We start from the raw sequence: 15,338 nt of genomic DNA on the forward strand, positions 1-15,338 counted from the left end.
GTCATATGGAAATGAATGGGACATTGTTCTGATTTCAGCATCTAATTATGTCAAATACTGTGGTTAAAGAATGACATTAAATACAGATTAAACAAAGAAACAGAAGAACAAAACTATCCTGCATTACACCACCTCAATGGTCACGAGTTTATGTTTTTGAGTTTATGAGATGCACCTGAACACACCATGGTCACATGTTTATGCATCCCCAATGCATCGTGGGCTTTTTCTTTGAGAACAAACGGAAGCAGAGACCAGGACGTTCACACAGATTAGATTAAAATCACTGTTTCAGACTGAACTTTATTTAGAGGGAGCGAGTTTTACAGCTGCTCGTCAACTTTGGCTTCTTTTATTACTTAAAAAAGGTTTTCATAAAAAAAAAAGAAAGGAAAGAAAGAAACTGAAAGGAAAAGAAACCATGTTCATATTATACAAATTATCAAAAGGTTCTATTGTTTTGGTCTGTGTGCTGAGATTTCCTGTCAGAAGCTGAGCCCTAAAACACACACGTTAACAGTGGAAGTCGACGGCTGCCAGTGTTTAATCCAATAAACAAGATCATTTAATGTCAAATAAAAAGCATCATTACAGCTGTAAATAATTATAAATGCACTGGGTCAAACTGTTGATAAAAAACTAACAGTGTTTTCAGTGAAATGAAAAAGATAATACACTAAACATATTTAATCTCCAGATTTTCTTAAAATAAATTTAAATATATGTTTAATTAAAATATTCTATTGCACCAATAAGCAGAAAATGACCATAACACCTGGAGAAACCTCTGTCCACAAATGACTGTAATGTATTAACTTTCGATCTCAAACTGAAAAATAAAAGCTGGCTCGATTCGATTATTTAATGACATTTATCCACAAGTAAACACCTTGTTTTTCACTTTCACCAGGTGTGTTTTAGAGATGACACAAGCGCCAAAAACTGACATCCAAAGTGTATTTAAGCCTGTTGTTTGTTTTGATTATTTATTTATACTGTTGTAAATGCCTCAACTATTTGTGTGTACATGTTTGCATGAATTGCTCTATATAAGTGTTACACGTTTATATCTATGTAAGGTAAGTTTAGTATTATTACAGTTTCAGCCACGTGTACTTACTAAATGCTATTCCTTCCTTCTCCAGATAAATCCAAACTTCTGAATTGAATCTAAGACCTTGTTTTCCATCCTGGTTACTTTTACACCAATTTTCAATTTCCACATTAAAAAAAAACCCCAAAAAACATCGAAGATTAAAATAAATATGGAAATATTGCAAAAAATGACTAAATTATCATATTGGGAATCGAAAGAGTCTCTATTTTTACATCATTTATTCTTATGTTCACATTTTATTTTATTTTAACATATTTTATTTAAATAAATAAATGTGCATCATAGTTTACATCTTTCAAATGTTCATATCATTTATTATTATTTTTGTGTTATTTGGATTTGTACATTTAGTTTTGTGTTTTTCAATTTTTATGCCATTTTTTCAGATACTTCAGTTCTATGCATTTTCATGCCATTCATTACTATTTTTGTGTTATTTATTTGTATTTTACATCATTTATTCCTATGTTTCTGTATTTATCCATATTTTAGCAGTTTGGAGAAAAAGCTAAAGTCAGTCTCAGGTTTATGGCCTAAATCAATCAGGTGCTGAATTGTTTCTTCAGATTTTTATGTCATGTACTGATATTTTTGTGTTATTTGGATTTTGATATATTAGTTTTGTTTTTCACACTTCCATGCTATTTTTAATATTTGTCAGTTTTCAGATACTTGCATTTTTCTATGCATTTTCATACCATTTATTTGGATATTAAACCGTTTATTCCTATGCTTGCACTGCTTTTCATGTTTTCACAGGATTTATTCATGTTTTTCATTGTTTATCCATGTTTTAGTGTCAGTGATTCATAATTATGCCAATTATTCAAATTCTGATGAGCAGTTTGGAGACGAGGCTACAGTCAGACTCCGGTTTTCGGACTAAATGGATCATCATCATTCTGGATCAGAAACTCTGCATGTGTCTCAGCTCAGGTCATATGTTATTATATTAAATACTACATTAAACAAGAGCATTTTCACCCTTGATAATGATGAACCAACTTGAACACTCACAACTTTACTGGATGGAAATGAGCCTAGTTTTGCATTTTCATTTGGAGATTTTCTGACATTTTATTACGATTTGTGACATTTGGATAGAAATCTGTCACTCTCATCAACATTAAAGAACAGACCAAAACTAACTATTGTCCACTAATCTGCTTTGAGAACAACACATTTGCATCCTCTTATTTGCTGTATTTGAATGAAAAAACACTTTGTGAAGGTGAAAAAGAAGATGCTTTTTTAACCCTCTGGCGTTGGATAAACAATGGCAGCCGCAGACTTCCAGAGCGAGTGTTCATTCAGACAGATTAGTAACTTTACAGCAGAATATGACTCGTTCAGTGATCATTTTAATCCCAATAAATTAAATAGTGTGTAGTTTGTCCCATGTGTACTGACACACACTGAGACGTCACTGTTCTGTACAGTCACACCTCCACCACTTATACTCATTTATCCCATTTACACCCATTTAAAGTCATTTATACTCATTTCTATCCCAAGCAGCTGCAGTAAAAAGTCATTGAACTTTAACTTAACTTGTAAAAGGCGGCGGCTGCGTAGTGGTCAACACCGTCACACGGTAGATTAAAAAACACAAGGACACAATTGCACACGCGTGTAACCTCTGTCCTAAAGGAGGCGGAGTCAGAGAGGTGTGGGCGGTCTTTAATGACTTGGGGGCGGAGCTAAACAGCTGACACAGATGACGCTGCATAGTCAGCGTTCACCCACATCCCCCGGCGGCGGGTGCAGTCCGTTAATCCCACCCCAGAAGAATCCTCCAGTTCCAGACCAGAGTCCCCTCCCCCTCCTGAGGATCTCCCATGAGTCTGTGTTGTCTTAGTGAGTCAGTGCCATCGATTGCGAGATCCCCATCAGCAGCGGAGGTCAGTCAGGTCACACCTCGCGGAAGTTGATTGGTCATACCTCGTGGAAGTCGTCAGAGTTGGGCTTCTTCTCGGTTCCTCTCCACCGCTCCACCTTCTTTATGGCCTCTGACACCACACACACCGACGACGTGAGGCTCACCAGGAACAGCAGGTCTGACCAAACAACAAATATATTCTATTAGGAGAATGTCTACACAAATACAAACAAAAACACAACTGACAGAGAAAAAGACATGGTGTGAGGGTAGAACAAACTCAAAACAACACAACAACATAAAAACTGCATGTTATATGTACAATAAATATATGTCATATTTCCACTTTAAAATATAGAAAACAGATGTTAAAGTATCATTACAGAGTGTTTAGAGTAAAAGATCTGAAGTTCTGCCAAAGTACTAGATTGTACAGATATGATATGAACTAAATTTATTTATACCCATGGACCAATGGATTTATGTGACCACTAGAGGGAGTAGTGAGTCACTCTGCCAGTCAAAAACTAGTAGCAGGAAGTGACCAGATGGGATGAGAACCATTAAGACACAACATCTAGAGTCAAAGAAAGTGACAACATAATAAAAGCTGAAGGCCTGTTGTTTTCACCACTGGACACAGCTGTAAATAAAAAGAATGGAGTTTGATGATGAAATAACAGTGTTTCTTCTACACAGGTGAGTTTGATTCTGAGGCTTATGAAGGTATAAAGTTATTATGGGATGTTATTATCTTTGCTAGGTTGCTGTTTGTTGATCCGCGGTTCGGACTAAACTGTGATAGTTCTGACCTCGTTTTCAGATTATTCCAAATAGAGCTTTAGTGCAGCTATTGACAACACAAACCATTACAGAAAATGAAATGATTTGTGGTTTTACTGTGGCTGTTTTCAGGCTAAAAATAGAGCTAAGCTAACAGAGCTATAATGTAAACTATCAGCTGATGGAGGACATGAAGGTTATAAGACACAGTGTTGTTTTGACTGAATGTTAACATAATCGGCTATGGGTTTTAGTTTGAAGAAGCAAACATAATGATAGTATCATGAGCTTTACACTTTATTACCTCCGCCAGGAGGTATTGTGATCGCTTTGCTTTGTGTGTGTGCCTGTATGCGTGTTTGTTTGTTAGCAAGATAACTCAAAAAGTTATGGATGGATTTTCATGAAATTTTCAGAAAATGTTGATACTGGCACAAGGAAGAAATGATTAAATTTTGGTGGTGATCGGGGGGGGGGATCTGCCTTGGCGGAGGTCTGCGCTTTTCTTGTTCAGTGAGTGATCTCAAAGTCTGAACTTTAGAACTGTTGTCATGTTCTCTCTTCTCACCGAAGATGCTGAGGCTTTCAGTTTGAAAGATGCTCTGCAGAGGAGGGAAGTAGATGACGAGGAGCTGCCCCATGATGGAGGCCAGAACAGCATAGCAGAAGGTCCTGTTACTGCACAGCCCCATCTCATGGACCAGACGGGTCTGAGAACAAACACGAAGGACAACATGAAAGAGACACCTAGGTGGCTAAATACAGACTGAAATATTAACCAAAACACAGCCCTAAGAACAATGTTGGTCAGAAGAAATGAACTCGATACACGTGGAGAACTTCATAGGGAAGGACTTTCAATTGCATTTTTAAAATAATGTAATATAAATAGAAAAAACAATCTAATCAAGTGTAATATGGAAGTTAATGTTTTCACCCTGTTGAGTGTTGTTACCTGTGAACGGGAACTCAGAGCATTGAACATATCAAAAAATACAAAACAAGTGAAGGTCATGGTGGTGTCTCGAGGAGTTATCACGTTGTCCTGCAACTGGAAACAACAAAACAAAAACAATAAAAGTCATAAATCTTTTAATTCACTTATTTTAGTAAGAAAACATATGCTGATTTCAGATTTCAGTTTGTTCATCTGTGACTGACGTAAAACAGTAAGAAGGATGTGGAAACATTATCTTATGGGACAAAGACGACAGAGTTTGATTCAGGTAAACATATCACCTCTCTCCAGAAGACAAACAGCGTCCCACAGACGATGATGAGCGCCGACACCAGGACTTTAATGATCAGACTGCGAGTGATGATACTGTCTCTGACGTTACGAGGAGGTTTTCTGATCACGTCTCTGTCCACAGGCTCCACCCCCAAACTAAAAACATATAAACACATTAAAAATAAGAGTTCTTAGTGTCCATGTGGCTTAATTACATTTAAATAAACTGTCAAATGGTTTACACATACACACATGATCTCTGAGAACATGATCTTAAGACACAATAACAAACATGTCTGTGATGAAACTGTAAAAAAAATGTCAATAGTGATTAGCTACTTATTCTTTTGTTATTACATTTTTAGCTGCATTCTGCCTTATATTTTTTTGAAAACTCATTTTAAATGACATAATATTGCAGTTACAACAAACACAATGTTTGAAGCCTCAAGTTCTGAAATATTTCACTTTTTCGTCACCCTTCATGTGTTACTGACCCAGTTGGATTCCTTTCTCTATTTATTATCATTAGATTACAGTTCCCATGATGCCTTATACCTTTGTGCAGGAGGTCCATCCATGATGATGTTGATCCAGAGGATCTGCATGGCGTTCAGTGGGTTGGGGAAGTTCATCAACGTTGCTAACGAGATGAGAGTCAGAGCTGCGATGCTCCTGTAGACCGGCAGGGGGAGACAAAGTCAGACGCTTAAAAGAAATTTGAGGACAAATTCAGTCTTTAAAATCAACTGACACGCCAGCCATGCCTCTATAACCACAAGGATGGAAGGATTTAGTTTTTCGGCCATAAAATCCAGATCTAATTTCAATCCATTTTGTATTAAAAGCCTACTGCTTGTTCCCATTATAGTGACAGATCTGACCACATGCATTCAGACTGAGCTCATTAGAGTTTTATATGGTCTCCAGCTGTAGATGATAAATGTCACTAACGTGCTGAGCTGGAAGCGAACAAAGTTCTTGATGTTGTTGTAAATCCCTTTTCCCTCCTCGATGGCTGACCTGCAAACAGAAACATGTAAAACAGAGTCAGGGAATGGACGCTCTTGATGACGGGTTCAGAGCTCAAGGTGTCGTGACTCACATGATGGTCTGGAAGTCGTCGTCCACCAGGATCATATCTGCTGCCTCCTTACAGACGTCCGTCCCTGTCTGACCCATGGCCACGCCAATGTCAGCTGCTTTTAGAGCCACGGCGTCATTCACTCCATCACCGGTCATCGCCACCACTGCCCCGATGTTCTGGAGAGACTAAGGACGAGAGTTTCAAATCAATAAATAAGATGAATATGAAGAGATGGGATCCTTAGTCTAAATGCAATAAATAAAAAGAAATGGATGAGGCAAACAGTGCAGTTTTTCAGTAAAGCAGGCATTTATGAAGCAGAAAAATGGAAACATCGGATGTTTCTCATTCACAAAGTGAAGGAAAACAAAAGGACAAACATATCTTGGTTTGTTTGAATTTATTGGTGTCCTTCCAGACTTGATTTATTTTCCTCCAATTGCAGTTCATTATTTTGTTTTATGTTTCACCTTGACTTTTGTTGACTGAGGTAAAAACTTAAAAAAGTAAATTAATACACAGAGAGACATAAACAGCCTTAACTAATGACCTTAACTTTATACTAAACAAATGCATACAACTATTTAGCATTTGTTTTATCACTATGTGGTAATAAAGAAATAAAAGGATCTCTATAAGGATGATATCCTTCAGAACGAAAAAAAAAATATATATATAATTAAATTTAAAATAAACATAAAATATAAAAGATGGGGAGTCAAACTCAATCTGGGATGAATAAATATATCATTCTGAGCTGAAAACCCACAATATTCAACAGTAACAAGTCAATAAATAAACCAATAGAATACAAACATCAGAGTTAGAGATTTAAAAATAAATATATGTTTAATAATTAGTATTCATCAATACATGTATATCTAGTACTATGTACATCTATTTCTATTTAAATTGATGTTACATTAAGATAATGTGTTATGAATGATGCTTATTGTTCCCACATGTAAAAATAGTCAGAGGGGTTTTACAAACAATCCTCAAGGGTCAGAGGTCACCTGCTCACTGCCGTTTATCTGCTCACCTTGACAATCTTCAATTTGTGTCGAGGACTGGCTCGATAAAACACAGCGATCTGCAGAGACACAACATAATCATTTTAATCTTCATCATCATGAGACAGAAACAGATGGTAAACACTGGTCTGTTCATCATGTTTAAAACAGTGACTGATAGGATTCAACACATACATCATTTCAATAAGCTGAGGTTGTGATGAAGAGTTGCATTTTGGGAAATGCAGGAAGCAGTAACTAATGAGTGATTAAAACTTTTAGTCTGTCTGCTGTTGATTATTAAAAGACATTTTTCTACAAAAAGACAGAAGTAAAATACTAAAGTTTAAAGATCTTAATGTTGTTAAAGTACAGAATATTTACTTTATCATATTTATTCTATTATCTAACAACAGATGAATATAAAGGTGTGTGCATTTCTGTTTTTGTGTTATTCTCACTCTGGGGACGATGTGTGATAGTTGTTGTAGGTCCAGTTGATCCACTTCGTCTCCAGACAAACACTGACATCCTTTAGAGAACAGACCCAGTCGACTGGCTGCAGACACAAAACACAACCACAGACATTTCACAGATGAATGCTACCGGTCCGACGTAGAAACAGAAGTAAAAAAGTTCAAATCCCCCACCTATAGACACAGCCGTCTCCTGAGAGTCTCCAGTGATCATCTTGATGGCGACTCCGGAGCTGATGAGCGTCCCCACTGCCTCTTTGACCCCTGACCTCGGAGGGTCGATCATCCCCACCAGACCCAGGAAAGTCAAGTTCCCCATTTCGGATCCAGATGCAAAAGCCAGGACTGAAAAGACCACAATGAAGATGACATGAGACAAAACAACACATCAACCACATCCTGCTACGAACTTTAGTATTTAAACCTCAGAGACCAGAGGACGTTTATCCTGTTATGAACTGAGGCTCTGTTCAAGAAAAGCAGGGTTTTATTGCCCATATACCTGGTCTGGATATATCCGTACCTCTGAGTCCTGCAGAGCCCATATAGCTGATCTGCTGCTGGTACAGCTCCCTCTGCTGGTGGTTCAGTGAAAGTGTTGTTCCTCTGCTGTTGTACGAGCTGCAGAATCTGATCACTTGCTCGTACGCTCCCTTCATAAAATAAACTCCAGCCTTATCCTGAAGAGACAGATATCACATGTCAGTTTTTTCCTACTAATAAAGCACTTTATTGACAGTTTTCATGTGCAGTTGCACTCAATCACAGTTCAGATCCTTGTGCTATGTAATATTAGGAATATTTGTTTGTAGATTTGAGGAAATCATCTATGACTTCTTATTAACAGGCATATTTCTTCAACTACATGCATCTTTTATAAGACATACTGGGATGATATTAGTCAAATACTATATGAAAAGGCAGAGTTTTTAGTCAAATTACATAAGACCCTAGAAACCCTAATAACCACATAAATACATCAGTTAAACCATCAAAGATCTAGAGGCAGAAACCTGAAATATGATGCAAACAGAAACATGCAGAAACAACCCTGGTGTACATTTTAGGAAATGACACTGACAGAAAAAAAAAAAAGTATTGAAAAAAATGTGAGATCTATAAGATAAGGTGTTTTCCATTTTAAATATGGTTTATCCCATAAAAACTTTCCTTGAGATCTTTAGCATCATATACTGAGATTAAATAAAAGGTTGAATGAATGAAAGAACTATTTCATAAACAATAATCTCTGCAAAAGCAGATTAAAGTCATATTAGTAGTGGTGTTGTATGTTAGAACGTTAATTTACCATAAACTATATAGCACATTTTGATTTAATTTATTTTTGTCTTGCAGCCAAGTTTGGTTTCAATTATACTGAGGTCTTCAATATTTTAGACAGTCAGATGCTCAGACACTGACACACGCCTCAGTTTGGAGATTGATTTGGTTTTCAACAGGGTCACAGTGTGATTCGAGTGAATGTTTCAGACCTGCTGAGTGCGGTGAACACAGCGAACCGACATCCACTTCTGTTCTGAGGTGAACGGATGCTCCTCCACTCGCACGTATTCCTGCTGGATGCTCTCTAAACCCATCTGGACCAAAACACAAACATGGCAATGATGTCAAACATCAGAATGAGAGAAAAAAAAACAGTCTGATTCTGCACCTGGTGCTCCTGTTGTATGACTGTGTATTCACCCACACCCACATATATATACACTGAACAAAAATATAAACGCACCACTTTTGTTTTTGCTCCCATTTTTCATGAGCTGAACTCAAAGATCTAAAACTTTTTCTGTGTACACACAAGGTTTATTTCTCTCAAATATTGTTCACAAATCTGTCTAAATTTGTGATAGTGAACACTTCTTCTTTGCTGAGACAATCCATCCACCTCACAGGTGTGGCATATCAAGATGCTGATTAGACAGCATGATTTTTGCACAGGTGTGCCTTAGGCTGGCCACAATAAAAGACCACTCCAAAATGTGCAGTTTTATCACACAGCACAATACCACAGATGTCACAAGTTTTGAGGGAATATGCAACTGGCATGCTGACTTCAGGAATCTCCACCAGAGCTTTTGCCTGTGAATTGAATGTTCATTTCTCTGCCATAAGCCATCTCTGAAGGTGTTTCAGAGAATTCATGAAGAAGACTGTGCGAGGAAAATGGTGGTCACACCAAATACTGACTGGTTTTCTGGCCCCCCTGGACCACCCAATACAGTAAAATTGCACATTTCAGAGTGGCCTTTTATTGTGGCCAGCCTAAGTCACACCTGTGCAATAATCCTGCTGTCTAATCAGCATCTTGATATGCCACACCTGTGAGGTGGATGGATTATCTCAGCAAAGGACAAAGGAGAAGTGCTCACTAACACAGATTTAGACAAATTTATGAACAATATTTGAGAGAAATAGGCCTTTTGTGTACATAGAAAAAGTTTTAGATCTTTGAGTTCAGCTCATGAAAAATGGGAGCAAAAACAAAAGTGGTGCGTTTATATTTTTGTTCAGTGTATATATATATGTATATATGTATATATATATATATATATATATATATATATATATGTATACACACACACACATATATATACACACACACACACACACACACACATATATATATATACATACACACACACACACACGTATACATATATATATGCTGTGCTTAGTTCGCACTTCAGTGTTTTACCTTCATAGCGAGGGCGATGAGAGCGCCTTCTGTCGGTCGACCCAGCAGAGTGTGACTCCTGATGATGGAGTCGTTACACACACATCCCACCTACAACATAAACACACACTAGTGAGCAGACGTTCCCGTTCTCCTCCACATTTTCCCCTCCTGTTATTCCAACTCACCTCTACAATCCTACTGACTGACGGACAAGAGAAGCCATGGATGGTCTCTCCATCCAGTAAAACTTCTCCTGCTCCATTGTAGCCGACGCCCGTTACCTAGGAGACCAAACAACATCCATCAAGAACAGAAAAATGAGGTCTTTAAAGGGGAACTGTGTTTACTGTGGAAAAACCTCAAGACTAAAGATTAAAAAATGATAACGCAATTTTACATTTCTCCGAATTCTGCTTTTTTTTTTAAGGACTACAATACAAGTCCAAAGTTCTACGCAAAAATTACCAAATAAAATGTCTTATTCTTCTATACAAGTACAAAACATCTGAGCAAATAATTCTAACATCAAGACTTTTTTATGGATTATTTAATTGCTGCTTGCGGGATGAATAATGTGTATGTGAATAGGACCAATGTCAGAAAACAAAGAATCATCTAAAAATAGGAACTTCTTAAATTGTTTTATTGTCATTTTTATCCTTCTGTATTATATCCTGGGGAATAAAACCGATGAGCTTTCCATGATATAAGAGGGCTAGTGAGCTGGTCAGACTACGAGCTACTTACAGATTTTAATAACTCCTTCTGTGACACAGTTTCTCCTCATCATATATGTGACAATTATGTGAGCAGATTAGTGTTATGATTGTTCCCATGAATAAAGTTTTTCCCATTTTGATAAAGAAAACAATGAAGTGACTCATAGTGAACATGCATAGCAGGTTCTTTGGTAAATTTCAGTGGTGTATGTTTGGTGCATTTTATTTTGAACATCAGTGTCTCACTCTTTAGCTGTTTTTACTCTGACTTAAACATGAGTGCTGCTGACAGAGAGGCTGTGTCCGACCTCAGCATGGAGTCCATCTGATGTGAACAACTGAGTGACAGTCATCTCATTCTTCGTCAGAGTTCCAGTTTTATCCGAACAGATCACATTACAGCAGCCTGAACAAAAACAAATGGCAATAAATGCATGAATCATCACAAAAAACACAGTTTCCTAAAATTACAGGACTTTAAATACAAAAAAAGCCACCTGGATTTAACAAAGGAAATAGGTAACTGTCTTCCTTGGGATAATTACCGCAGTAATTAAAGTCTTTCAGATACAAGTTCTTTAACTGATGCACTGAGTAGCTTCTCATTTTTTAAACAACCATCAGTTTAACAGAGAGCATAAAGATTGGTTTGTGTTTCAATAGAAAAAGTACATCTGGTCTGATGAGTTCAGATTGACCCTGTTCCAGCAATATGGATGCATCAGGGTGAGGAGAGTGGCAGATGAAGTGATTACCCATCATGCTTAGTGCCTACAGTACAAGCCTGTGGGGGCAGTGATATGATCTAGGGTTGGGTCAGTTGGTCAGATCCAGGTTCAGCAATGATATGCATCCGAAAAATGATGGAAATAAAGGTTGTGACGTTGCATAAGCTTCAGAACGATGAATGTGTTCCATAATCCAAACTAAAGGAGGTCCAATGAAATATTAGACTGTGGGACTTTTTTTTTTTTTTTGGCTGGGTTGTGTTTGCTACATCAGTTTTTTTTAATATCTTTGTTTTTAAGAAACCCACAGATAAATCCTTCAACCAGCTGGAAATAAAGTGTTGAGTCCATTTGTTTTATCATCTTCTGAAATGTTTAAGATAAAATCCACTTCAACAGGGGCTGCCATGTTGATTTTTTTCCTCCAGTCTTTTACACTGATTGGTTCCTTCCTGTCTGATTCAGTGACAATTCGTCATTACAGCTGTCAATCACTTCATCTTACAACATTAATAGCATTAAGATCTGATCAGAAAGATGATGATGTACACAAATTTACAAAAAACGACTAATAGTGTCTGTGATTGGACTGAATGACTATTTATAGAGTAACTGTTTCTCTATTTTATAACGTGTTGACAGGGTGTTTCATACCCAGAGTTTCTACGATGGGGAGCTTCTTGACGATCGCTCTCTTCTTCACCATCCTCATCACTCCAAGAGCCAGAGTTACCGTCACCACAATGGGCAACCCCTCTGGGATAGCAGCCACCGCCAGACTGAAAAGACAATGACAGCAGACCGGTGATCAATAAGACTAATCACACAGACACACACACGTCTATGGGAGCGGAATAGAGTTTCATCGTGTCTGTGTTTGAAAGTCTGGGTGGCGTATTTGATCTCAGTTTGAAGCCTGAACCTACAATGGATTTGCGATATCTCTGCTGATTTGAAGCCAGTCAAGTCCTTTTATGCAGCTTTTACACGGTATTTGCATGAGACTAAATATATCCGTTAAGTCCCTCTGCTGTTGGTCTTATTAATTAATGATGTAAACTTCAACATGGTACCTGACTCCGATGGTAAACATGTCGAGAATCCTCTTCCCCTGCAGCCACCCCACCAACATGATGACACCTGAAACACATGAACCATAAAACACATGACCAAAAGTATGTGGATGGACCAAAACAAATTCCATAAGTTACTGTAAAACAAAGACAGATCAAACCATTTTACACACGATTTAAAGCCAATAAGCAGAAAACAGATTCTCTCAGATCTAGAGGTAACCGAAGCTGATGTTCAGAGGACATGTTTAGTAAATTTTGTCTTCAAGTTTCTTGTCATTTAGTTATTATGTGCTTTTTCTTTTCCAAATGTGTGTACACAGATATGGTAATAATTATGGAGAGGGGGCTTAAAACAACTTCCTCAGGAAAACTCTGAAAATGTAGGAACCTCTGACAAATTCCATGCCGTTTTTAGTAATAAAAAAACCTAAAAATAACTTCCAACCCCCCTCTGTGTTGTGTTATTGGTGATGAAATAAAGTGTAATTCAAAAGCACCATTGAAATAAGTGCTTAAAATCCTACTTGTAATAATTACATTTTATTTGGATGGATTATATATGCTTTGTTTTGGGAAAAAAAAACCCGTCATTATTACATTAAACAGATATTGTTGATATTGTTGTGGATATCATTGCAAAATAAGACAGAGGCAGCTGATCTGTGGTAAAACCCTCAGATTCATTGGCTTCAGATGACAGACTCTAACAGCAAACACACCGATGATGCCGAAGGAGTAAAGTGACAGCTGTTTCCCCAGAAGGTCCATACTCTTCTGTAATGGAGTCTTAGGAGCCTGAAAAAAAAACAAAAAAAAAAAAAAACAGGACACGCAGTTTATTAATACTGATCCATGTGAATACTGGAAACAAACAGGTCCATTCAGGTCGAGGTGAGGTTTTATTTACTTTGTATCCAATAATGAACATGAGTTATATTTATATTAAAATCCACTTAATCTTTGAACTTCAAAGTTTATTATCTGCAATAGAGCCTTAAATCTTCATTTAAGGTTTTTAGCTCTTTTTTTTTGCGTATTTTTTAAGTTGCCTTGTTTCATCTTTTACATAATATTTGTTTTCATCATTTCTAAATCACTTAAAATCACAAATAAATATTTTGTAAGTTAAATTTTTACTCAGGACCAGAAATCAGCCTTTAAAGAAACAGTGATTTCACATTGTTAACGTTGGAAATCTGATGCTTTTAGGTGACAGTTCAACTATACTAACAGAAATCTCAAAGGTGATTGTTTTAACCATTTTTAATGAGACTGTTGAACTTATATATGAAAAAAGACACATAAGTACTAGTTTAGAGTACTTCAGTATGTGTTTAAAAATGAGATCTTTAAAAGCAGACTAATCATTAAACAAGTGTTGTTAGGCACATAAAACCCAATCCCTCACACATATAGTTTATTTTTACATCGATCCAGCTGATGTCATCATGTATATGTGTGTGCTGATGTCAGCATATCAATTACCTCTATATATGTGCCAAGTTTGAAGTAAACTGAAACAAAATTGATGTTTTTATAGACACGTGAAATTCTGCCCATTTTAAGTAAATAGGGAAAAAAGAAAGATTTTAAAAAATTCATTAAAAATTTGAACTTAGACCTACAGTTCCCAAAATGTAATCACATCTATTCTGAGTCACTGGCAATCTATAAACCCAATTTGGTATAAATTCAACCATTAGTTTTACTGCTAGAATGTTAACAATCAAACAAAGAAAGAAAGAAACAAACCAAACCAAAAACAATACCCCTTGCCTCCCCTTCGGGGGGTGGGGCAATAACTGTAGACTCATTTCAGATTGTCGTACCTCCTCCGCCTGCATCATCTTGAAAACCTCCCCAAACTCTGAGTTTTCTCCAGTACCAATGACGATGCCCTGAAGAAGAAAAACACAAACAGGACATTAAAACGGGACCTTTACACTATGAACAATAAACACAGCAAATAAACTAAAACTAAACTTCTCTTCAAAAATCTGGACCTCAGTACCTTTAGTGTTTATGAAACCCTTAAAGTATCTTCTCGTGCTGTTAAACGTATCTTACCTTGGCTCTTCCGCATCGTACCAATGTCCCCATGAAGGCAATGTTGCTGCGGGAGGCGATGTCTCCATTGGTGGCTGAAGGCTGATGGGATGTGGATTTGGAGCAGGGAGTGGTCTCCCCTGTCAGACTGGACTCGTCCACACTCAGGTCTGTGGCCTGTCAGGGTCCACGACACAACAACAGATTAAAACAAGTGGTGCCAGGCACAACAAACCTCGCACCTCGCACATATTTTGCCTATTATAAGTAAATGGAAAGATTATAAAAATTCATAAAAAATTGAATGAGAGATTGAATGTAATGAGATCCATTCTGGGTCACTGGCAATCTATAAACCCAATTTGGTATGAATTCAACCCATTGTTTTACTGCTACAGCCATGGCAAATATAGCCCATTATAAGAAAACGGGGGAAAAAAAAAAGATTGTAAAAATTTATACAAAATTTGAACTTTAACCTACTGTTC

At 37.1% G+C, this 15,338-nt stretch overlaps 1 protein-coding gene across 5 annotated transcripts in view; it reads right to left on the minus strand.

Annotated features, from left to right (window-relative positions):
- Positions 1-230: 230 nt before the first annotated feature.
- atp2c1 (ATPase secretory pathway Ca2+ transporting 1) overlaps positions 231-15,338 on the minus strand; it is a 44,908-nt gene continuing 29,800 nt past the window's right edge. For all 5 annotated transcript variants that reach the window (XM_030158065.1, XM_030158066.1, XM_030158068.1 and 2 more), the window contains exons 8-27: positions 14,872-15,027; positions 14,634-14,702; positions 13,524-13,599; positions 12,802-12,868; positions 12,383-12,507; positions 11,309-11,406; positions 10,467-10,562; positions 10,300-10,389; positions 9,080-9,184; positions 8,110-8,266; positions 7,761-7,931; positions 7,572-7,669; positions 7,140-7,190; positions 6,116-6,282; positions 5,965-6,033; positions 5,569-5,685; positions 5,019-5,166; positions 4,735-4,830; positions 4,348-4,489; positions 231-3,174 (exon numbers count right to left, since the gene is read on the minus strand). In XM_030158065.1, the coding sequence (XP_030013925.1) occupies positions 3,053-3,174; positions 4,348-4,489; positions 4,735-4,830; positions 5,019-5,166; positions 5,569-5,685; positions 5,965-6,033; positions 6,116-6,282; positions 7,140-7,190; positions 7,572-7,669; positions 7,761-7,931; positions 8,110-8,266; positions 9,080-9,184; positions 10,300-10,389; positions 10,467-10,562; positions 11,309-11,406; positions 12,383-12,507; positions 12,802-12,868; positions 13,524-13,599; positions 14,634-14,702; positions 14,872-15,027 (2,220 nt within the window). In that variant the 3' untranslated portion in view covers positions 231-3,052. The remainder of the gene's footprint in view (positions 3,175-4,347; positions 4,490-4,734; positions 4,831-5,018; positions 5,167-5,568; positions 5,686-5,964; positions 6,034-6,115; positions 6,283-7,139; positions 7,191-7,571; positions 7,670-7,760; positions 7,932-8,109; positions 8,267-9,079; positions 9,185-10,299; positions 10,390-10,466; positions 10,563-11,308; positions 11,407-12,382; positions 12,508-12,801; positions 12,869-13,523; positions 13,600-14,633; positions 14,703-14,871; positions 15,028-15,338) is intronic.

The sequence above is a fragment of the Sphaeramia orbicularis genome, chromosome 16 (assembly GCF_902148855.1).
Source record: "Sphaeramia orbicularis chromosome 16, fSphaOr1.1, whole genome shotgun sequence".
Lineage (NCBI taxonomy): Eukaryota > Metazoa > Chordata > Actinopteri > Kurtiformes > Apogonidae > Sphaeramia > Sphaeramia orbicularis.